The following is a 25053-nucleotide window of genomic DNA, read 5'->3' as shown; positions in this document are numbered from 1 at the left end:
GTAAGGATTAGAGGGGCTGGTGGATAGCAACCACCATAGCAACCATGACGGTCAAGTGACTGGATTCAGCCCCGTTGAAAAAAATAGAATACCACCCTCAGGAGATTAATGATATTTAAATGATTATGACCATGAAGTCTTTATTTGCATGGGTTTACATTTCGTTCTGTGTAGCATGGAAAAATCGGAGAAACACTCCCATTCGGAATGCATTGGTTTACATTTCTTTCTTTGGAGCACAGTTATTTTTATTTATTTTCAGTTTTTGAGGAGGTGCTTCAAAGATGCTAATTTTTCTGCAATAATCCAAAATCAAATGGAAAAACCCGTTGGCTTTTTGTCAAGGGAACCCAGGGCGACGCTCACTTCCGGGTTGGCCAACACACGTCATCCCTCCACCACTATACTGTAATAACGCATGTTGAAGTTGAATGATAATGAATTAATTTATTCTTTATTCTGCCTTAGTATTTATTCATTTGGCAGCGAAATGCAGTGTGTGTGTGTGTGTGTGTGTGTGTGTGTGTGTGTGTGTGTGTGTGTGTGTGTGTGTGTGTGTGTGTGTGTGTGTGTATAACACGCTATTTTATGTTGAAATGCGACGTAATCCAGTGTTCACGAAAACGTACGTGTTTCTAACAAGATGATATCATTAAAAGTTACATAAAGTAACGGTTTAATAACACAAAAGCAGGAAACACGTGAGCTGCATTTCCCATTCAGATAATAAAGATTAATAAAGATCATACACATTCACTGACTGAGGATTATTCAAGGGAAAAGTACATTTCTCGCTAGAAATGTCATTAGAAATACGTTAAATGGTGAATATGTCCTAAAATATTGCATCTCCCATTCAGTTAATGCTGGGTTTTTCGTATCATATGCACATATGCACGCGAAATGGACGTATCCGCCCTCCACAGTAGTTAATGCTGGGTTTTGCGTATCGTATGCACACGAAATGGTCATTGGGCGTATGTAGGCTACTGCACGCATCTTGAAAGTGTCAAACCGTGCGATCTGTGCGCATATTGGTGAGACTGGAAAAGCTGTCATATTCTTAGTTATCACAGACAATTTTTAACAATAAATGTTCTGTACGGAGCTCCTTAAGGGACAATAGGGAGAAAGCTCCCGGACAGCACCTTAGATGGAAGTCGTGCTTAGTGACAAATCACGACAAATACTTCCAATTGATATGCATGAGTTTGAAAATTGTGCTTTTTGACACGAACATTTAGAAATACGTGTACCTGATCACGTTTCAATAGATTAAATAACGTGACAATGTCACCTATTTTCGTGAGCCCGGGATGCCTGTATGCCGGCCATTATCGCCCGATGAAATATTCTTCGTCATATCTATCAAACCAAACATCCTTCACATTCGCCGAACGACGATTATGAAAGTAAAATGCACATTTCTCGCTAAAAATGTTTACATAAACACTTTTAATGGTTTAACTATGCTAAAATATCATATTTTCCACCCAGGATAAAAAGTATGTCCGCCATTTTCACAGAAGAATATCCTAAAAACTATCCAATAGGAAAGATGCTCACAGCGTCTATTAGAGACGTAGTGAGGCACCCCCCATTCCGTATGCAGAAGACGCCGAAGGGTACCTTTACCGTCACCGAGCGAATAAAAAGGGTACCTTTCCCGTCAGTCACCGACGCTAAAGGGCCTTTGCCAACAGTCGGTATTTGACGTTCTCGGAGTGAGACTGTGTTGATCTGAGAGCCAACCCAGTCGCCAAAAGCATACGTTGACAGTGTACGTTTTCGTGAACACTGGATTATGTCGCATTTCAACATAAAATAGCGTGTTATACACACACACACACACACACACACACACACACACACACACACACACACACACTGCATTTCGCTGCTAAATAAATAAATAAATACAAAGGCAGAATAAAGAATAAATTCATTCATTATCATTCAACTTCAACATGTGTTATTACAGTATAGTGATGGAGGGATGACGTATGTTGGCCAACCCGGAAGTGAGCGTTGCCCTGGGTTCCCTTGACAAAAAGCCAACGGGTTTTTCCATTTGATTTTGGATTATTGCAGAAAAATTAGCATCTTTGAAGCACTTCCTCAAAAACTGAAAATAAATAAAAATAACTGTGCTCCAAAGAAAGAAATGTAAACCAATGCATTCCGAATGGGAGTGTTTCTCCGATTTTTCCATGCTACACAAAACGAAATGTAAACCCATGCAAATAAAGACTTCATGGTCATAATCATTTAAATATCATTAATCTCCTGAGGGTGGTATTCTATTTTTTTCAACGGGGCTGCATCCAGTCACTTGACCGTCATGGTTGCTATGGTGGTTGCTATCGACCAGCCCCTCTAATCCTTACATGGCTCTAAAAACCACGCGGCAAAGGAGCTGCCGTAAACTGTGTTGTTTTTGTCGTAAACTAGGGTCAGATGGTTTAAAAATAGACAGATATTCCAAGGTATCCTTAAAAGGCAGCTTGGATGTTTTTATTTTCTGCAGTTTAGACTTCTTCTGTAACCTATTTTTGAAAGCAAAACACCAAGCTCATTGATTTAACGAGGTTATATGCAGGTTGGATGGCTACGGTGTAGGTCTGGGAATAACTTCAGGCCAAAATCTTGCAAGCGAGCCGCTGGGTGCAGGTGCAACGAGATGGAGCACTTGCTGAGTCATTTCCTGTTGGGCTGGAGCCACAGGTTGAAGCGTATGCGTCCTTTGAGACCCCCTTTGATGTATAAGAGGCCTCAAAGTAAAGCTTACTTAAATGTTGTCGACCCAGTCACCTATTGCATCACTTCCTTTAGGGCTTCGGCCTCCTAATTGATCATTGTAGTATAATTGAATGCCCTCTTTCATATATATGATACCTCCACCACTGGGACGTGGCAACAATTCTCCAAATCCATATGGGGAGGGGGGGGTGATGCTTGTGGACAGTAGGGTTGTACACTAGACATAAATAGGAAGAAAACTCAGGAGAAGGAATGACCTCTCATAAATATTTATTTAATAAATTGTTTCAAATAACCCTGCCTCGTTAAATCAATGAGCTTGGTGTTTTGCTTTCAAAAATAGGTTATAGAAGAAGTCTAAACTGCAGAAAATAAAAACATCCAAGCTGCCTTTTAAGGATACCTTGGAATATCTGTTTTTAACCATCGGACCCTAGTTTACGACAAAAACAACACAATTTACGGCAGCTCATTTGCCGCGTGGTTTTTAGAGCCATGTAAGGATTAGAGGGGCTGGTCGATAGCAACCACCATAGCAACCATGACGGTCAAGTGACTGGATTCAGCCCCGTTGAAAAAAATAGAATACCACCCTCAGGAGATTAATGATATTTAAATGATTATGACCATGAAGTCTTTATTTGCATGGGTTTACATTTCGTTCTGTGTAGCATGGAAAAATCGGAGAAACACTCCCATTCGGAATGCATTGGTTTACATTTCTTTCTTTGGAGCACAGTTATTTTTATTTATTTTCAGTTTTTGAGGAGGGGCTTCAAAGATGCTAATTTTTCTGCAATAATCCAAAATCAAATGGATAAACCCGTTGGCTTTTTGTCCAGGGAACCCAGGGCGACGCTCACTTCCGGGTTGGCCAACATACGTCATCCCTCCACCACTATACTGTAATAACACATGTTGAAGTTGAATGATAATGAATGAATTTATTCTTTATTCTGCCTTTGTATTTATTTATTTATTTGGCAGCGAAATGCAGTGTGTGTGTGTGTGTGTGTGTGTGTGTGTGTGTGTGTGTGTGTGTGTGTGTGTGTGTGTGTGTGTGTGTGTGTGTGTGTGTGTGTGTGTGTGTGTAACACGCTATTTATGTTGAAATGCGACGTAATCCAGTGTTCACGAAAACGTACACTGTCAACGTATGCTTTTGGCGACTGGGTTGGCTCTCAGATAAACGTGTTTCTAACAAGATGATATCATTAAAAGTTACATAAAGTAATGGTTTAATAACACATACGCAGGAAACACGTGAGTTGCTAGTTTAGTGAAAACAGTGTCCCTAACAACCTGACGTCGTTGAAACATGCGAGCGAGCCGATAAAATCTTCCTAATAACTATAAAACTAAAGATCAGACACAATCACTGACTGAAGATTATGCAAGTAAAAAGTATATTTCTCGATGTTATTAGAAACACGTTTAACGGTGAATCGGTCCTAAAATATTGCATTTCCCATTCAGATAATAAAGATTAATAAAGATCATACACATTCACTGACTGAAGATTATTCAAGGGAAAAGTAAATTTCTCGCTAGAAATGTCATTAGAAACACGTTTAATGGTGAATCTGTCCTAAAATATTGCATTTCCCATTCAGTTAATGCTGGGTTTTGCGTATCATATGCACGCGAAATGGACGTATCCGCCCTCCACAGTAGTTAATGCTGGGTTTTGCGTATCATATGCACGCAAAATGGTAATTTGGCGTATGTACTAGGGATGGGCATTTGAAGAAATTTTCTTGATCGAGCATCGCTAGAGTTATCGATCAATTATCGATTAATCATTAACTTTTTCTATGTTTTTTTTCTAATGTTTTTATCAATGAAATCTTTATTCCAACAATAATGTATGGGCCAAAATTAATACAATACAGTTAACTTGAAGACCTACAACTGTTTAACAGTTTTAAAATAATAAATACAGGCATTATAGGTTATAGGCCTATGCGGCGCTCGTAAAGTCCGAACAATGCGCCTACACGCGCTCTTAAAGGTTTGGAAACGATTCAACAAGACTAAATCTGTACCCTATTCCAATTACAATAAGTAGCGAATTTATCGGACAAAAATAATCAAACAAAGGCAGTAGGCTAAAAGTGGGCATTAAACTGTATAACTGTTTTGAAAAAAAGGGGGGGAAAAGGCAGACATATAATGCCTAAAGGCTGCAGCCGGCACGCGGAAAAGGCTCGCAACAAAAAGATGAGCCACCCATTTACAAACAATTGCATGAACTAGTCTATCTAAAAGCAATACCTTATTGAACATATATAAGGCGGAACTTGTTGCTAAAATATCACAGTTTTGGCAAAATGTAACGACTCCAAGCCGAAAGAAAAGCGGAGCGAGAGACAACACACATTAAGAAAAAAAAAAAAAGAGCGACTCACATACGGTGGTGACTGTCCCTACTGTCCATACAGTAACTCCAGCCTACATATTTTTGTTTAGGAATATAAGCATGTTAACATGCTCGGGGGTCAGACGCGAACGCAGCCTTGTAACTGTCAGTAGCAGAAAACACCCGCTCTGACGGGACCGAAGTTGCGGGGATGCAGAGGTATTGTCGCGCTAACTTTGACAGCCTGGGGAACCTTCTTCCATTCACTTTCCACCAGTCGGCAGGGTTATATTCAATTAAATGCTTCAAGACTCACAGTATGCAACACAACGTCCTTTTGATCGATAACAATATAAATTGATCGACGCATTTCTTAACGATCAATTATCGAGCATCGATTAATTATGCCCATCCCTAGTATGTACTGCACGCATTTTGAAAGTGTCAAACCATGCGATCTGTGCGCATATTGGTGAGACTGGAAAAGCTGTCATCTTCTTCGTTATCACAGACAATTTTTAACAATAAATGTTCTGTACGGAGCTCCTTAAGGGACAATAGGGAGAACGCTCCCAGACAGAACCTTAGATGGAAGTCGTGCTTAGTGACAAATCACGACAAATACTTCCAATTGATATGCATGAGTTTGAAAATTGTGCTTTTTGACACGAACATTTAGAAAATACGTGTACCTAATCACGTTTCAATAGATTAAATAACGTGACAGTGTCACCTATTTTCGTGAGCCCGGGATGCCTGTACGCCGGCCATTATCGCCCGATAATGGCCGGCGTTCTATACTACATTATCCCTTACATAACCAGCAATGACAATGGTTTTATACCCATGATTTAAACGGAATGCGAGCTGCTGGTTTCAGTAACATCATATCAACCATGTTATTATAATTATGTGGAGACGAATGAAATATTGTTCGTCATAACTATCAAACCAAACATCCTTCACGTTCGCCGAACGACGATTATGAAAGTAAAATGCACATTTCTCTTTCCCGTCAGTCACCGACGCTAAAGTGCCTTTGCCAACAGTCGGTATTTGACGTTCTCGGAGTGAGACTGTGTTGGTTTTCCATAGGAAATGAATGGGATTTTTAAAAAATTCAAATAAAATAGGAGGTGCAAAATATTAATTTTTAGTGAGGTGTGCGTTGTTAGTACCACATAGTAGAACAGGTCTAAATTGGTCTGGGACCTCTGGGTCCCATAACTCGGAAGCTATTGAGCAAAAAGCCGTTTTCCATAGGATATGAATGGGATTTTTAAAAAATTCATATAAAATAGGAGGTGCAAAATATTTATTTTTTAGTGAGGTGTGTGTTGTTATTACCACATTGTAGGACAGGTCCACATTGGTCTGGGGCCTCTGGGTCCCATAACTTAGAAGCTATTGAGCAAAAAGCCGTTTTCCATAGGAAATGAATGGGATTCTTAAAATATTTAAATAAAATAGAAGGTGCAAAATATTAATTTTTAGTGAGGTGTGTGTTGTGAGTAGGGGTGGGTATCGCCAACCACCTCGCGATACGATACGCATCCCGATACAGGGGTCGCGATACGATATGTATCGCGATACATGCGATACGTACGTATACGATACGTATCCCGATATTTTAGGCTTATAACACAACATTTTTGCCTGTAACTCCTTGACAGTACATCATAAAATATTTGTCACCTCATGTGGATTCTACAGAGACTCTGCTTTCAAATTATACCATCAACTGGATGATGGGTCAAAGTATGCAGGCAGGCACAGGAACCAAGTAGACGCTGTACAAAGAAACAGACATATGTAACCAAATATAGTTTTTTTTTATTTTGCAGTAGACCAAGTACTCTCTAGTAGTGCATGTAAACACATTCACAAGGAAGTGGTGCAGAAATAAAGCTGCCTTTAAAAATAAGTAAACTTTAGGGGTGTAACGGTACACGTATTTGTACCGAACCGTCACGGTACAGGCACTTCGGTGCGGTTACAGAGGTGTACCGCGGTTCGTAAATGTGGCGTACATAGCGTTAATATGGTGAATGTAAAGGCTTGTTTTGCAATACGGAATTTAAAACTTGAAGTCGGAGTTCCACCCGGACCGTTTAGCCAAAGTAATGTAGCGACCCTGGGACAGTTAAATAGTTTGTGTTATGTGTTGCATTGTATTTCGTTGTCCGTTATGCCAGTTGTTCTGTGTGCATGTATTGTAATGTTCTTCTTGTCAATCAGCGTGGGGGCGAATCATTAGGTCAGCTGGGGGAGGGCTTTGGAAGAACAGGAGGGTGGGGGCCTGCACGCGAGTGAGACCGTGTTGGGGGTTGCCGGGGTAACCGGGGTTTGTTTTGGGTCGGTTTTCTGCCGTTGGTTATGTCGTTACGTGTTTCAGTGACCTGGTTTTGGTTCATTAAAACTACCTTCAACTACTAATGACTCGACATCATTATGTCACCGGCGAGGTCACTACATTGGTGTCAGAAGTTAAACTATTATTTTTATTTTTTTTCTCGGTCCTGCTGTGCTCGGCGAGTCGGCTACTCCGACTCCGTAATCCCTTCAGCAGCTCTCAGTCGGGATGTCGGATACGCAATGCAATTGGCCGCCCGATCTATCTTATACAGTGTATAAGATATAAGATCAGCAGCTCTCAGTCGGGATGTCGGATACGCAATGCAATTGGCCCTTGCCGTCTCCGTTGCGTCGACCAATAGGTCCATGGTTTCGACGCATAGTTAAAAATATTGGATGTGCACGTAAGCTACGAGCAAATGTCATGCAGTTTCATGAATTTGATTAGCGGTAGGGATTTGTTGCACGTGAAGTATCGATACTGACGCCTCCGTATCGATACACGCATCGTAAAGAGGCCCGCGACGATGTATCCCCGTATCGATATTTTGAACACACCCCTAGTTGTGAGTACCACATAGTAGGACAGGTCTACATTGGTCTGGGGTGCCTGGGTCCCATAACTCGGAAGCTATTGAGCAAAAAGCAATTTCCCATAGGAAATTAATGGGATTCTTAAAATATTTAAATAAAATAGGAGGTGCAAAATATTAATTTTTAGTGAGGTGTGTGTTGTTAGTACCACATAGTAGGACAGTTCTACATTGGTCTGGGGTGCCTGGGTCCCATAACTCGGAAGCTATTGAGCAAAAAGCAATTTCCCATAGGAAATGAATGGGATTCTTAAAATATTTAAATAAAATAGAAGGTGCAAAATATTATTTTTTAGTAAGGTGTGTGTTGTGAGTACCACATAGTAGGACAGTTCAACATTGGTCTGGGGCCTCTGGGTCCTATAACTCGGAAGCTATTGAGCAAAAAGCAATTTCCCATAGGAAATTAATGGGATTCTTAAAATATTCAAATAAAATAGGAGGTGCAAAATATTAATTTTTAGTGAGGTGTGTGTTGTTAGTACCACATAGTAGGACAGGTCTACATTGGTCTGGGGTGCCTGGGTCCCATAACTCGGAAGCTATTGAGCAAAAAGCAATTTCCCATAGGAAATGAATGGGATTCTTAAAATATTTAAATAAAATAGGAGGTGCAAAATATAATTTTTTAGTGAGGTGTGTGTTGTTAGTACCACATAGTAGGACAGGTCAACATTGGTCTGGGGCCTCTGGGTCCTATAACTCAGAAGCTATTGAGCAAAAAGCCGTTTTCCATAGGAAATGAAAGGGATTCTTAAAATATTCAAATAAAATAGGAGGTGCAAAATATAAATTATTTGTGAGGTATGTGTTGTTAGTACCATATAGTAGAACAGATCTAAATTGGTCTGGGGCCTCTGGGTCCCATAACTCGGAAGCTATTGAGCAAAAAGCCGTTTTCCATAGGAAATGAATGGGATTTTTAAAAAATTCAAATAAAATAGGAGGTTCAAAATATTTATTTTTAGGGAGGTGTGTGTTGTTAGTACCATGTAGTATAACAGGTATAAATTGGTCTGGGGCCTCTGGGTCCCATAACTCGGAAGCTATTGAGCAAAATGCCGTTTTCCATAGGAAATGAATGGGATTTTTAAAAAATTCAAATAAAATTGGAGGTGTAAAATATTAATTTTTAGTGAGGTGTGTGTTGTTAGTACCACATAGTAGGACAGTTCAACATTGGTCTGGGGCCTCTGGGTCCCATAACTCGGAAGCTATTGAGCAAAAAGCCGTCTTCCATAGGAAATGAATGGGATTCTTAAAATATTTAAATAAAATAGGAGGAGCAAAATATTAAGTTTTAGTGAGGTGTGTGTTGTTAGTACCACATAGTAGAACCGGTCTAAATTGGTCTGGGGCCTCTGGGTCCCATAACTCGGAAGCTATTGAGCAAAAAGCTGTCTTCCATAGGAAATGAATGGGATTCTTAAAATATTTAAATAAAATAGGAGGAGCAAAATATTTATTTTTAGTGAGGTGTGTGTTGTTAGTACCACATAGTAGAACAGGTCTAAATTGGTCTGGGGCCTCTGGGTCCCATAACTCGGAAGCTATTGAGCAAAAAGCCGTCTTCCATAGGAAATGAATGGGATTCTTAAAATATTTAAATAAAATAGGAGGAGCAAAATATTAATTTTTAGTGAGGTGTGTGTTGTTATTACCACATAGTAGAACAGGTCTAAATTGGTCTGGGGCCTCTGGGTCCCATAACTCGGAAGCTATTGAGCAAAAAGCCGTCTTCCATAGGAAATGAATGGGATTCTTAAAATATTTAAATAAAATAGGAGGAGCAAAATATTATTTTTTTGTGAGGTGTGTGTTGTTAGTACCACATAGTAGAACAGGTCTAAATTGGTCTGGGGCCTCTGGGTCCCATAACTCGGGAGCTATTGAGCAAAAAGTAATTTTCCATAGGAAATGAATGGCCGAATAGCTGTCGAATATCCAACTTCAAACTAACTTCACCACGGTGCATCAGTCTGCGTCACACAAATACCCGGCGCATTTACTGACGCAAATGACGTTTAGAAATGTTCAGTGTAGTGTCCGAATTCTCGTTCCCTATTCCCTATATAGTGCACTATATCATGTACATTATATAGGGAATAGGGAACAAGTGTATAGGGAACGATTTCGAACACAGCTTTTAGAGTCCCAGGCTACATGCTACAATAACATCCAACATTACAATATGAAAAGCAAACTATGGGTGTACGTGTACCAAACACCCATGGAAGAAGATCGGTGCGCAATTCATTCATACCCTTCCTAATCGTGCTATACACCTAATAGTTTGGCGTATACTTCGATGTGGGGGCACGGAAATCATTTTGTGAGTTCACAGAAAACTTAAGACGACTCTCATTCCATGTTCTGCTGACAGGTACCTTCAACGCATGACATAATGATGGCTCTGAACCCCCTGGTGGTCCCTCTGACGGCGCTCCTTTTCCTCCTGGCCCCCCGACCGAGTGTTGGGGACGTAGAAGGGGACGACTATGACCTGAACAATGCGCCGGACTGGGACAACCTAGACCCCAATGGCTTTGGAGAGAGTTACGACTATGATGATCTGGACCAAGAGGTAAGAGTGTCCACCGCCGTTTAGCCGAGGGGAGACAGGTCAATAACATGCTTGAAGCAGTTATTTGTGTGTATTACATTTCTGTTTAATAGAAAATCATATTAAAAAATAAACAAATATATACAGTATAATCAGTGGATTGGTACGCTTGATTATTCCACTTTAACATTAACCTTGACTGGGAAACACTTGCATTCTGTCACGTATTATTATATCATTAAATGTGAAGTACTATCAGAATATTTGTATTATAAGTGTTTACTCTCTGAAAAGTGCACCTTGACTTTTGGATGAACTGGGAGAGTGAGTTATAGAGTACACATAATTACTTTAAATAGAGCTGTTCAACTGTACTTTGACGTCCAAATCTTTCTTGTGGCTGTCCGGGTGGAGAGAAGATGGAGGTTGGTACACTGGCTCCTCCAGGACAGGAAGACCCTCCACAAGCTCAAGGGCCCTCTGAGCCCTCTGAGGGGGACGGGACCCCAGCTGCTCCGTCCCTGGCCTCTGCTCCGGTCCCACTGGACTTCAAGGAACCCGGCCTCTTCGGGCCCGAAACCGGCCTGGGTGAGTCTGGACACATAACACACAGTGATGCACTTCATTAGGTTTGTGTCTCCACTTCAGTTGAACCCATACTGTGCTCCGTCTGAAGGCATGCCCACCTGCCTGCTGTGTGTGTGTTTGAGTGGAAGTGTGTACTGCGACGACTCAGACCTGAAGACAATCCCACCCCTCCCGAAGGACACCACCCACTTCTACGGTCGCTTCAACAAGATCCAGCACGTCAGGAACACAGATTTTATCAACCTGAGTAAGACAGAGAACATTCAGACTTAGTATTGTTAATGCCGTCATTGTGGTCGCTGTTGTCATTATTTGTGTTTATTTATAGTTTTATCGTATAAATCAACATGTTCTGTTATATATTCTAATAATAATAATAATAATAACAAATGAAATTTATATGGCACTTAATATGGTACTCTATAAGATGCTTTACATATGAAGTGCACCTTGACTTGACTTACATGAAGAATAAGCAGGGAGTTAGGTGGGGAAGGCTAGTGTAAAAAGTATGTTTTGAGTGCAGATTTGAAAGAAGAGAGGGTTGGAGAGACTTTGATGTGGGAGGGGAGTGAATTCCAAAGGGTGGGGGCAGCAACTGAGAAGGCCCGATCACCCCAAGTCCGGCGCTCAGTCCGTGGAACTTGTAGCAGGTTGGCAGAGATGGACCTGAGGAATCGGGAGGGGGCGTGGTGATGGAGGAGGTCGGCAAGGTAGGGGGGGGGCTAGGCTGTTGAGGGCCTTGTAGGTGATGAGTAAGATTTTGAAGTTGATTCAGTGTTTAATTGGAAGCCAATGGAGTTCACGGAGGACAGGTGTGATGTGTTCTCTGGAGCGGGTACCAGTGAGGAGGCGTGCAGCTGAGTTCTGGACATATTGAAGTTTTTTGAGGACTTTGTTGGTGGTGCCGTAGAGAAGACCATTGCAGTAGTCAAGCCTGGATGAAATGAAAGCGTGAATGAGTGTCGCAGCAGCGGTAGTTGACAGGTTGGGGTGGAGGCAGGTGGTGTTTCGGAGGTGGAAAAAGGCAGTTTTGGTAATATGGTTAACAGGATAACTCCAAGGTTACGGATTTTGGTGGAGGGGGTGATGGTGGAGCCGTCAATATTAAGGGTGATGTTCTGAATGGAGTGAGTGAGGGTGTCAGGACCAATGATGAGGATTTCGGCTTTGTTGGAGTTGAGTTTGAGAAAGCTGTTTTGCATCCAGGTCTTGATGTCAGTCAAACAGTTGGAGAGGGTTGGAGGGTGGAAGGACTGATGGTTTTGGAGGGGAGGTAAAGCTGTGTGTCATCGGCGTAACAGTGGAACCGGAGTCCATGGTGACGGAGGATCTGACCAAGAGGAAGCATGTACAGAATGAAGAGGAGTGGACCAAGCACAGAACCCTGGGGGACACCGTGGATGAGAGGAGTAGTGGCTGATTGACAGTTGTTGATGGCGATGAATTGATGTCTGTCGGAGAGATAGGATCCGAGCCAGGAGAGGATAGCAGAAGGATAGCAGAAGGTCATTGGTCACTTTGAGGAGGGCAGTTTCTGTACTGTGTTTGGAGCGGAAACCGGATTGGAAGAGTTCAAAGAGGTCGTTGGTGTCAAGGTAGGTGATGAGTTGTTTGGCAACAACACGTTCCAGGATTTTAGACAGAAAAGGTAGATTGGAGATGGGGCGGTAGTTGTTAGGGGAATCAGGATCCAGGCCGGGTTTGTTTAGTACGGGAGTGACTGATGCAAGCTTTAGGGAGGAGAGGACATGGCCAGAGGATAGAGAGGAGTTTACAGTGTTAGTGATGAGGGTGGAGAGAGTGGGGAGACAGGCCATTATAAGTGTGGTGGGGAGCGGGTCCAGGTTGCAGGTTGTTGATTTCATGGTTGAGACTATGTAGGAAAGATCAGAGGAGGTGATGGTAGCAAATGTGGAGAAGGATTGACCGGTGGTTAGGGGGGGATCCGGTTTGGGACGTAGGGCGGGGTCGATGGTCAACTGGCTGTGGATTGTGCTGATTTTATCATTGAAGAAGGATAGGAAGTTATTGCATTTTCAACTGAGAAGGAGTGAGAGATGGTGTCCAATGGCTTGAGGATTGTGTTAATGGTGTTGAAGAGGGTCCTTGGATTGCTGCTGCCAGACTGGATGATTCCTGAGTAGTAGGAGGAGCGGGCTGAGTTCAGGGTGTCGTTGTATAGCTGGAGGTGTTGTTTGTAAATTTGGACGTAAGACCTGTTTTGCGGGCAAGCCGTTCCAGTTGGCGTCGTTTGGATTTGAGATGGCGGAGTTCGTCAGTGTACCATGGGGCAGAGTGGGAGAATGAGACCAATTTAGACTGAACAGGTGCAAGCTGGTCAAGGCAGGATCAGGATGAGAGGGATGAGTTATAGCAGTTAACCAGGTAGTCGGGGGAGTTGTTGTGGGTGAGTTTAGCGATGGACTCAGAAAGACGTGTGGAAAGAGAGGATGGGTTGATGGATTTGAGGTTGCGGAAAGTGATGGTGCGTTTTTGCTTCTCATTGGGGGAGGGAGTGTGAGTGTGAGTTTGAAAAGTAATGGCCAGATGGTCGGAGATGTGGAGATTGTTACTGGCCAGGTGACTGATTGTGATGCCAGTGGAACAGACCAGATCCAGGGTGTGACCTTTGTTATGAGTTGGAAAATTGATGTGTTGGGTGATGTTGAATAATGAGAGGATTTCCAGAAGTTCGATTGCGGGTTGGCAGACAGAGGAGTCCACATGAATGTTGAAATCGCCCAGGAGGAGAACGGATGGAGATATAGCACAGAGCTGGGTAAGGAATGCAGATAGAAAGGCAGGGTCTGGCTTAGGGGGACGGTAAATGACTAAAGTAATTAGTAGTAAGTAAAGTAGTAAGTAATTCTAAAGTACTCCTGTAAAAACAGACATTTGGGTGAGTCTCAGAGCTCCCACGTTTTACCGGTCAACAACTTCATGAAGGGAGCTCTCATGCCACTGTAAACATCCATACTAACATTGAGTGTTAGTGGGGTTGATTTATTTCCTTTGAAGGGATCCACTGATCTGTCTGTCCCTGAGCAGCAAAGGAATGTCCAGACATGAGTCCAGGTTGACGACGGATTGCACCATCGTGCTCCACAGACCACATGCCTCTCTCTCTCTCTGTAGGGGAAAAAAAATGTTAAAACATGAAATATGTATATAAAAATATGTGCAATATTGTCTCCATTTGATAGACAAGCTGAAAGGAATCGACCTTACAGGGAACCAGATCTCGGACATGGGGGAGGACGTGTTCCGGAGTTCACCACAGTTAGAACAGATCGTTCTGTCTGACAACCTCCTACAGGCCCTGCCATGGCTTCCCGCCACCATGCGGCACATCGACGTCCGCAACAACAAACTGACTTCTGCTGGCATGCATCCGGAAGGATTCAAGGTAATCCCAGGCATTGACCTCTTTTTTTTTTCTAGGTTCATTGGGGTCCTGGCTCGGGTCAGAAATAATAATCCAATCCCATTCTCAATAATTTGGTTTATTTGGTCAATAAATTTGGTTTAATTGGCAAAAATGATAGGCCTTCCATATGGATCATCTAGGATGCGCCTGTGCGAGATGTGAGAGGCAGCGTGAACGCCATGCTCCGCAAAAAGTTTGAAAGTGGCTAAAATAGAAATGAACTGAAAATACAGTGAAGTACAGCTCTAAGTTAGTAAATTAAAAGTTCTAGCTAACAAAATAAATGTTGTCCGGGAGAAATGAATTTGGGAACCGAAGGTGGACGCCGACAGAACAAACAAACAACGCGGTCGAAAACAGCCAGTGAAAACCTACCTGAAGGTAATGCCTCTAGTATATGGTTGGAATTGACAAGCAAAAACTGTCGAAGCTGATAAGCTCGATTATGAAAGAAGAAATTCCAGTAGCACTGAACACGCTTCAGCCACAATTGAACTCTCTCAAAGCACAAATGGAAGAATGTGGTCGGAAATTAGATGGTGTTGAGAAGGGACTGAATGATATGGAAGAGCGTGTTGCTGCACTGGAGGAGGACAAGAAGAAATACGATGTGGATTCAAAACAACTCCATGAAGAAAACATTGAACTCTGTGATAAATTAGAAAGGCTAGAGGCGCATAGTAGGAAATTTAATTTAAGAGTTCATGGCCTGCCGATAGCCGCTGAAAAGGGGGATCCTACAGCCTACATGAACAACCTTATGAAGGAGCTGTTTAAAGGAAAGATCAAGACTGAGCCTGTGGTTGAAATTGCCCACTCTGTAGGCCCCGGGAATAAGACAATGATTATGAGAATGCAATGTTACATGGTGAAGGGGGAGATATTGATGCTGTCTAAAAAGGAGCGCACACTAAGATATAGGGAGATGAAGCTTCAATTCTTCCCTGACCTAAAGTCGGATATAGCCAAGCGGAGGGCAACGGTTGGCGAGATTCGGGAGAAGCTCAGGACTGCGAGCGTAAAGCATGGAATTATTCACCCGGCCACCCTGATCATTACGCTGGGAATCGAGACGAGGAGATTCACGGATCACCAGAAGGCGGAGGCTTACTGGCATAGGCGTCGATTACGCTGGGGACGCCGGGGACGCGTCCCCACCAGATTTCGTCAAGAATCATTTTGTACCCACCACTTTAAAAAATAAATAATAATAATAATAATAATCGAGTTGAATTATTATGTACTATTACACGGGTCTTCTCAATGCCGTGGAACGCTCCGTTCACTTGCATGGGCTCTTCACAACTTCGCGGTGAATGCTAGATATAAACTGACCGCTGTCAAGGAAAACAAAGGACGTTTTTGCCTATAATGACGTCTTTGGTATCCCTCCTCAAGTAGTCCGGTAACTTTTCAACCCCAGCGTCTTCGGTTGCTAAGCGACGTCAACGTCTTTGGCGGACTATTTCTCTCCTGATCAACACTACGAATGCTGGTAGCAAATAGATTGTACCAAGCCTCACCATGTGAAGTCATTTTTTCGTTTTGGCACGTAGCCGTATGATAAGCGGGATAATGTATAGAACGTCGCCGGTCGAATTTAAGCCCCTTCAGTGGGAAGCAAAATTTTACCCTCGCTGCGCGTCAGTGTCCTGTTCGCCCTGTTGGGGCTTATTTTCCCGATAATGACCGGCATTCTATACATTATCCCTTACTTATTACACGGCTCTTCTCAATGCTGTAGACTACATTCGTATTCGGTTGCTAAGTGACGTCAACGACTTCGGCGAATTATTTCTCTGCTGATCAACGCTACGAATGATAACAAATACATTGGTAAAAGACACACTGTGTGAAGTTATTTTTTCGATTTGGCAAGTAGCCATTACTAATAATACCAATACTCTTTGGCTGGGATGATGAAGCATCAGACAATCAAGTCATTTTAGCCTGAATACATAGGTAAGAAGCACCAGAGCAGGTTGCTAGTACCATGGACAGTATCAGAACGATAACCTGTGGAACTAAATGGATGTGGTAGGCTACACCATGGGATGCATCTGCAGACCACTGCCACATAAATAAAAGGTAAGACGCGATATTTATTGCTTAAGATTTGCTGATGCTGTGGCGAGGTCTTTTGTGTTTTTTGCACTCAAGTGGTCGGCTGTTTTAACTTGCAATGGGGGATTATCACGCTGATACGTAGTACTTCCGCATTCGGTGTTCATTGTGCACTGTGACATCCGGTGAATCACTCATCACTCTGGCGAACTGATGATGGAGGACCGGCAGTTCACTTTCACGACATCCCTGTAAATGTACCCAAAGTCACGTTTTCTGAAGTTCACAGACTTACCGAACAACACTCCATAACAGCCCGCTCCAAACTGGACAAGGGATTGTTTATTTTTCGAGAAATATATCGACTACGAATGTGAGTGTCTGCTAGCTAGCTTACGCTAGGTAGATTGGCTTATGCTAACGTCAGTTTGGCGTCAGCTCAGTCTGGAGGGATGAAATGATAAGAGATGAAAAATAAGGTAGACTTGTACTTCTTTGGTACATATATGAATGTGTATCTTCAGCAGAAAGTGAAATGAATGTGAAATGAACTGAATGAATAAAGGAACTGAAAGAATAAAAGGATTTAATTCATTCCCTTTTTCTGAGTACATCATTTACTACATTATATATTAACATTATTTTGAATACTTTCAGGATGGACTGACTGGACTTTAAAATTGATTATAGATGAAAGACTTCTCATTCAATTACATACATGTCATTCAATATATACAATGTTTTCAGTGTACAAAATTACAGCTCCGGAAAAAATGAAGGGACCACTCCAAATGTTCAGTGCCTCTCGTTTTAATATTTATATATTATATTTAATATTTATAGGTACATGTTTGAGTAGAAACACTATTCAACAGGGATGTAGCCTTTTAAATCAAGTGGTCCCTGGAAGTTGGTCATCACACAGCAGACGGTCCACAGCTGATTGACTGTCGCAGACAAGGTGAAAGGACAGTGCGTTCCCAGCGTTCTACGAGGATTCGAAGTCTAGCGATTGCTTGTGTTTTCAGAGCATCCTCTTCAGTGAACTGCGCAGTGGTTAGAGATAAATTAATTAGTAATATTATTGTGAGTGCTTCAGTCCATCTTAAACATTTGTCTACATATCTTAATGGTCACATTTGGGTCGAAGTTTTAATTTGAAATGTTCATTCCTTTCATGCCTACCTGTCATCTTGAAGGGTGGTATAATCAGCGTTGCCCCATGATCAGCTAGTGGCTTCTCGATGGTGAAACCCTTGTCTGCCATGCAGCCATCTCCTGGCTCCAGTAAATCCAGCAGTCCACTTCGTTCAGTCAGCTCTGGGTCGGAGATGGAGCCGGTGAAGAGACTTGACACAAAAGTCACAGCACTACAAGGGGCAATCCCAATCAAGGCCTTAAAGGTTGTTGTGTTCTTGTAAGATGATGTTCGGGTAATCATCGACTGCACCTCGGTGCAGTCGATGATTACCCGAACATCTGGACTACTGCACAAATTAGCTTGGCATGGTGTTCTTGACTTGCTGTTTACTCATCCAGATGGGGAGGGAGCCAAGGAGCAGGGGAGGGAGCCAAGGAGCAGGGGAGGGAGCCAAGGAGCAGGTAACGGTAGTTGGTCCACGGTATAACAACATGGGAGACAGTGGACACACTGACCTGAAACATGTCAGCCAGCACCTTCTCTTGCAGGCCTGCAGCAACCCGGCAGCAGAAGAGAAAAAACTCAACCAGTTGCAGTCAACACGTTGGACTGGGAGAAATGGGTTCAAATGTTTGTTTCTTTTTCTGAGCTTTCGACCAATAAACCAACATGGAGGTAGATGGTTGAATAACCTCCCAGAAGTCACAAAAAACATCTCTTGACGTGAATCTGGTGTAAAAAAGGATGTCCTCGTCTGAGACACAAAATCGGTGAAAAGGCACTTGAACCACTTTCAGCTGTGACAGCTCCTTGACTGTTTCTTCCAATTGCTGTATGTGTACAGCAGCAGCATCCAGCATCCAACATCTAACCCAGATTTTGGCTGTGACTTGCATATTGGAAGCAGTTTGGACCTCTAAAGAAATTGCTTTTTGTAGCTCAATATTGCTTTTAAATTTTGCTTTTTATAGCTCAATATTCACCTTTACAATTAATTAAGTAAGATATAAAATGCAGCATTTGTACTTGTGATGAAGCTTTTCACATTGTGGTTTGGTCAAATGCTGGGACATTAATAAGACTAAACATTTTGTGCCCGAGTTCTGAAAAGTTGACCTACCTCCTCGGTATAACCTACTAAGAGCCCATTCTGTGATTAAACCATAGGTAGCACATCCTGTCAGGTAGGTGGTTTAAGAACAGTATGGGGTAATAGTAGGCCAATATTTCAGAATACTAACAAACACTGACAAACCTGGTTTAGGAGTAGAACCGAAATCATGTTCTGTCATCACCACCGAAGCTGAGATCTCCTCCATCGGCTCTTATTCACAGGGCAGCGGTTGCTCCAGAGGAAGGGCTGGGTGAACTTCATGGCCTAAGCGAGTTGATGCTCTTTTATAAACAGACCCCCTTCTTGGCAGTCCCTAGTTGTTCCACTGGAAACGGGAGGGTACAGACCCGATTTTCAGTCGCTTGGTGTGACCCCGGTTGGTTGCTAGCTGTAGCGTTTGTAGTCTGATTCACTAAAGTGCCGGCTACAAACAAACGTGCTACCTTGTTTTATTTTAAAGTTTGGCCCTTCATCCCGGCGAACCGCTTGAATCCACTTCTTCCCTAGACTCAATTCAGTCGGGAATCCATGAAAACTTAAGTAGGGTTGGTGTTGTTTGTTAGATGTACAAAGTGGAACAGAGCAGTGACATCTAGCCTTTGTTTCAGCCATTGTTGAAGTGCGCCGGAAGTGTTCATGCACAACGAAGACAAATCCCGCCACCGGAACCCGGAAGCGTGATAATCCCCTATTGATAGTCGGTGGAGTCAGTCTCTTGTTGACACAAAGTGACTTTTGGTCATTCTTGCTTTGCTTGAATTCTGGAATAATTGTGGGGGGGAGTTCATGAGTTTTGGTCAGAATGCCTGATGTAGGCTAGTTTTGATGGAATGCGTGTTGTGAATTGAGAACAGCCAGCTCCTGATGTGATACAGCGTTCAGCTGTGCAAGAAATATTTTTTTCTTTTTCAATCTCGACGACTTCTGTAGTGCTGTGTGTAGCCACACCTTTGGCCCTACTGAACTTAAACGCGCAGTTAAATTCCTTTTCTAGCTCCTCTTGTTTATGTTGTTAGCTTAGCCATATCATGTCACGTTGTCAACATTGGATACATGGAGCAGAACATAGTGGTCATATGTCCGATGCTTTTTGAAAACGTTTTCTTCATAAAACGTGCCAGACAGATTTTGTATACATTTTATTCCTTAGTAATTAGCTAAAATGGTGCCGTCTTTCAGAACCTTTCATTACCGGCACTAAAGAGAGAAAAAAGTGTGCATCCTCATTGTACCCAGCACTTCTAAAAATGCACTTCTGAATGCGTCTCCGTCCCCAGCACATTTCAAACCAAACTGAGGCCCATGCTTACTGGAACGCTGTGTTGAAACCTCCGAAACCCAACTGAACTGCACTATAGGTTAGTTTCATCCAGAGCCATAAATGAACTCGGACTTTGACTGTTTGAAGCTGGCGTTTTGCATACTGCACTTACTGAGATATTGTGTTGATGTATGTGTGTGAGTGATGCGTGTGTGAGTGGATGCGTGTAGGGGTGGGAGGGGGTGGGGGTGGATGGTTGGGTGGGGAGTGTTTACGTTGTGTGTTAGAGGTTTTGTTCAGAGCTCTAATTATGGTGAGACAAAGTTATGTTGGTTAAAACTGTTACTGGTGTACACCACTAATGTATAGTCCCATTTTACCACGGAAGGGATTGGGGTTGGGTCCCTTGAATATTTGTACTATACTTAATAAAATTGTTGATGTTTCTGAAATCCTCACTGAACATAATGTACTGACCTAACGATGAAATAACGATGTCCAGTCATGAGTACTTGAAGGAACTTTAATGTAACAAACCAGGTCACTGAAAACCCCTAACCAACGGCAAAAATCCACATTAACAACAACCCGTAACCCGGGCAATCCCCCAAACCCGGTCCCTTCAACGTGCAAGCCCCCACCCTCCTGTTCTCCCAAGGCCCTCCCCCAGCTGACCTGATGATTCCCTCCCCACACTGATTGACAAGAAGAACATTCCAATGCATGCACATAGAACAACTGGCGTAACGGACAACGAAATACAATGCAACACATAACACAAAAACTCTTTAAATGTCCCAGGGTCGCTACAATAAGTTGCATGTACTTGCAATATCAGAGACACACCTGAATCCAGCAATAAATAGTGACGTACTGAAAATAGAGGGATATAATATGCATAGACTAGATAGGGGAACAACAAGTGGAGGTGGGGTAGCCATCTATTGTCAGGATCATATACCAGTGAAAACAAGGAATGATCTAGGATGTAAAGAGGTTGAAGTATTGTGGCTGCAAGTTCAACTTCCGTATATAAAGTCAATGTTAATGGGGTGCTGCTATAGACCTCCCCCGCAACTACAATGTACTTAGACAATACATGTTAAGTACTGGACAAAGTGTGTGATGCAAATTATGAAATGTTTTTCTTAGGAGACTTAAATAGGCTATAGACTGGAATCTGAGAGACTGTCCGCTTAAAGCTAGCCTACTTTCTTAAGCAGATACATGTAATTGATCACAAGTAGGCAAGAAGCCTACAAGAATATGCAGTAGAGCAGTAGAGAAAGTTATTTTCAGACGGATCTTTAAAAACTTTAATGAATATAACTACTGTAATGAAGTAAGAGAGGATGACTGGTCTGAAGTTATATAGAAGGAAGACCCTAATCTTGCTCTGTGCGTTTGACAGTTTATTAGCCTACTCCCTTCCTGTCAGGAAGTTAACAGTGCGAAACACCTGTCTCCTTGGTTAGATCAGGAACTTAAAGCACACATGATGGAGAGGGATAGAGCCAAGGCAGTTGCAATACAATCTGGTGGTGAACGAGAATGGAGTATGTATCGTAAACTAAGAAACGTTGTAACAATGTTGAATAAAAACCCAGAAGAAAATGTAGTCATAAGAGAATTAGTAATAGTAGTATAGATAGCAAGACCATGTGGAATGTTTTTAATCAACTAATGGGAAAAAGTGGTAGATCTACACCGTCCTTCTTAGAGGCAGAGGGCAATTTTATCACCAAACCAGATGAAATTGATAACTATTTAGGCAAAGCAAGGCAACTTTATTTATATAGCACTTTTCATACACAAGGCAGACTCAAAGTGCTTCACATATAAACAGTTTCATACAATAAAATAAAATAATAGGTAAGTAAAAGAAAAACATATGCAAAAATAGAAAGTTAAAAAGGCATTTTAGTATTAAAATAGTAAATAAAGGCAAAGTTATTTAGCAGAAAGCTATAGCAAACATAAAAGTCTTCAGTCTTGTTTTAAAGGTGCTCAGAGTTGGGGCAAGTCTTAAATCCTCTGGGAGTTTATTCCAGCTATTTGTTGCGTAGTAACTAAATCCTGCTTTCCCATGTTTTGTGTTTACTCTGGGGATAATTAACAGATTGGTCTCGGAGCTTCTTAGTGGTCTAAAAGGCTGATGTAGTGGAAGCATATCAGTTAAATATTTTGGGCCTAAACCATGTAGGGATTTATAGGTAAGCAACATGATTTTAAAATCAATTCTCTGACTTACAGGAAGCCAATGTAACGATTTCAGAATTGGTGTAATATGATCAAATCTTTTGGTCCTTAGAACTCTAGCAGCAGCAGCAACAAGCTGAAGCTTCCTCAGAGTTTGTTTTGGGAGACCTGTAAGGAGACCATTGCAGTAATCAAGCTTACTAGTGATAAAGGCATGTACAAGTTTTTGTAAGTCTTCGGTGGACATGAGCCCTCTATGTCTTGCTACATTTTTAAGGTGATAATATGCCGATAATATTTAAGTGATTATTTCAGTGATCAAATCCAGAAATTAAATGATGGTATGAAGGGAGAAAATAAGGGTCTAGATCTAGAGCTCTCATCCAGGCTTAGTACAAACAAATTGATGAAGAATAAATGTAGTTTCCACTTTGAAAAAGCCAAGGTGTCTACAGTAGAACAATTAATAAAACTCAGTAAGGTCAAACCAGCAGGTTTTGATAACCTAGATGTGAGGTTGCTTAAACCTGTTGCAGATATAGGCTCTGCCTATCTGCCATATAATTAATTTAAGTTTTGAAAAATCAATCTGCCCAGCAGACTTGAAGATTGCTAAAATTATCCCACTGCCAAAGAATAATAAAGAGAATTTCTCAGGGAAGAATAGTAAACCAATAAGCATTCTACCCACCATAAGCAAGATCATGGAAAGAATAGAATATGAGCAAAATTATTTCTGTATAAATGACTTGAACACAGCTCATCAACATGCATACAGAAAGGGGCACTCCACAGCTACCCAAATGACTGACGACTGGCTGAAAGAAATAGACGCAGGAAAGATAGTTGGTTCAGTTTTTTTTAGACTTCCGTGCAGCTTTTGATATTCTTGACCATAGATTATTAGTGAATTAACGGTGCTGTTATGGTTTTGATAGGGGTTGCCTGGATCAATAGTTACTGTAGTTCCAACAATGTTTCTAATGTGAAGCTTCAGCTTGACGCTCCGTTTTCCCTTCGTCGCATACCTCATCCACTATCCACGATAATAATCCACCGGACCACGACGTGATGTTTTTAAAGGGTTTACTTGTCCAACGCAAAATACAAAAAACAATCCTTTTCCACAATGAGGTTCTTATTAGAGGTACGAGAACGAGAGAGAAATTGAGAGAGAGGTCAAAAAACTGTGTGGCTCCACGCTTGTATACTGTCAGTTAGTCCCACACCTCTAGTTAAAAACAATTAAGTTCCTGTCAACCTTCAAAATAAAGTGATTAAATGCGCGCGTACACCGAAAACATTGCAAGTGAATTACAAAATAAAATTCTATGCATTCGAAATTAACACAATTAACTATTATTATATTTACTATTATTTCACTTATGAAAATCCAACTGTCATTTTAAAATATGAACTTAAATAAAGCGAATAGGCATTTAGGCGCCTACAGTTACCTTACAAATAGAAAATACTTTGTGTACTTTAATGGTGGTTTTTCAGAAATGAGGGTTATGAGCTGTGGAGTGCCGCAAGGGAGTTGTTTAGGGCCATTCTAAACAATGCATCTATTGCTATGTACGCAGATGACTCAACCATTTATTCAACAGCGCTGACACCAGGAGATCTTGAAAAGGTTCTAAATTAAGAGCTAGTGCTGATAAGGAAATGGGTTAAGATAAATAAAATGGTGCTTAACATAAAAACAACAAAATGCATAGTATTACGCTCTAAATGGAGAGGGAGAGTAGAGCCGAAACTGCATCTAAAACTAGATGATAAAGAAATCGAACAGGTCACAGAAGTTAAGCTACTTGGTGTGCTGATTGACAGCCAAATTACCTTGGGTCTCATTTATAAAACTGTGCGTGGGATCGCTACTAAAAGTGTACGTACGCCCAAAAGCCAAGTTTTGCGTGTGCCAAAAAATATTCAGATTTATAAAACCCTGCGTACGCACACCGTACGCAATCTTTTCTTTATAAATCACAGACTGCCTACAAGTGTGCGCAGCTGAATCAGCTTCACGTTCCGCCCTGTACACACCCCTTTTTAACCATAAATGGTCAATGCAAATTACCTCATGAATTCGATCTGCATATAAAACAGACTCAGATGCAAGTATTATGGCTTATCGGAAACAATGGTACTGAGAGAAAAGCAAAAAAGCGAAATTTCACGAAGGTTGAAGCGGAGACACTTGTGGGTGAGATGGAGGCCCGAAAAGTAGTTTTGTTCGACGGTCACGGGATTGGGATCGCCAACAACAAAAAGCAGAGTGAGTGGCAACATGTTGCTGCAGCAGTGAATTCTGTCAGTAGCACGGAGCGCACAGTCCCAGAATTAAAAAAGAAGTGGTCTGACATAAAGTTACATATTTTTAAATCGTTATGGTCCCTAAAGACCCTCTCCCTCCGAATCCTGCCATTTGCATGGTCCGCCAGAAGTGCCATATGGTGCACTATTACCACGGCGCTCACCTCTGTATTTATAGGGTTACGGTAATAAGACTGACCGAGAACACCTTGGATAATCAGTTTTTAATCACCCACGTAAAATGTTCTTGAACATAACCCCTTTTTAATGCCTGATTTGTCATGAAAAGCATCAAGAGTAACGGACAACG

General features: G+C 41.9%; 1 protein-coding gene and 1 long non-coding RNA gene across 2 annotated transcripts in view; one reads left to right on the top strand and one right to left on the bottom strand.

Annotated features, from left to right (window-relative positions):
- LOC132470079 (uncharacterized) overlaps positions 1 to 25053 on the bottom strand; it is a 222202-nt gene that overhangs the window by 161821 nt on the left and 35328 nt on the right. The gene's annotated exons all lie outside the window — the stretch shown is intronic.
- optc (opticin) overlaps positions 1 to 25053 on the top strand; it is a 49833-nt gene that overhangs the window by 9949 nt on the left and 14831 nt on the right. The window contains exons 2-5 of the mRNA XM_060068222.1: positions 10451 to 10651; positions 11050 to 11218; positions 11307 to 11465; positions 14425 to 14627. Of these exons, the coding sequence (XP_059924205.1) occupies positions 10472 to 10651; positions 11050 to 11218; positions 11307 to 11465; positions 14425 to 14627 (711 nt within the window). The 5' untranslated portion in view covers positions 10451 to 10471. The remainder of the gene's footprint in view (positions 1 to 10450; positions 10652 to 11049; positions 11219 to 11306; positions 11466 to 14424; positions 14628 to 25053) is intronic.

The sequence above is a fragment of the Gadus macrocephalus genome, chromosome 13, assembly GCF_031168955.1.
Source record: "Gadus macrocephalus chromosome 13, ASM3116895v1".
Classification (NCBI taxonomy): Eukaryota; Metazoa; Chordata; class Actinopteri; order Gadiformes; family Gadidae; genus Gadus; species Gadus macrocephalus.
This window is presented reverse-complemented; position numbering and strand designations above follow the sequence as displayed.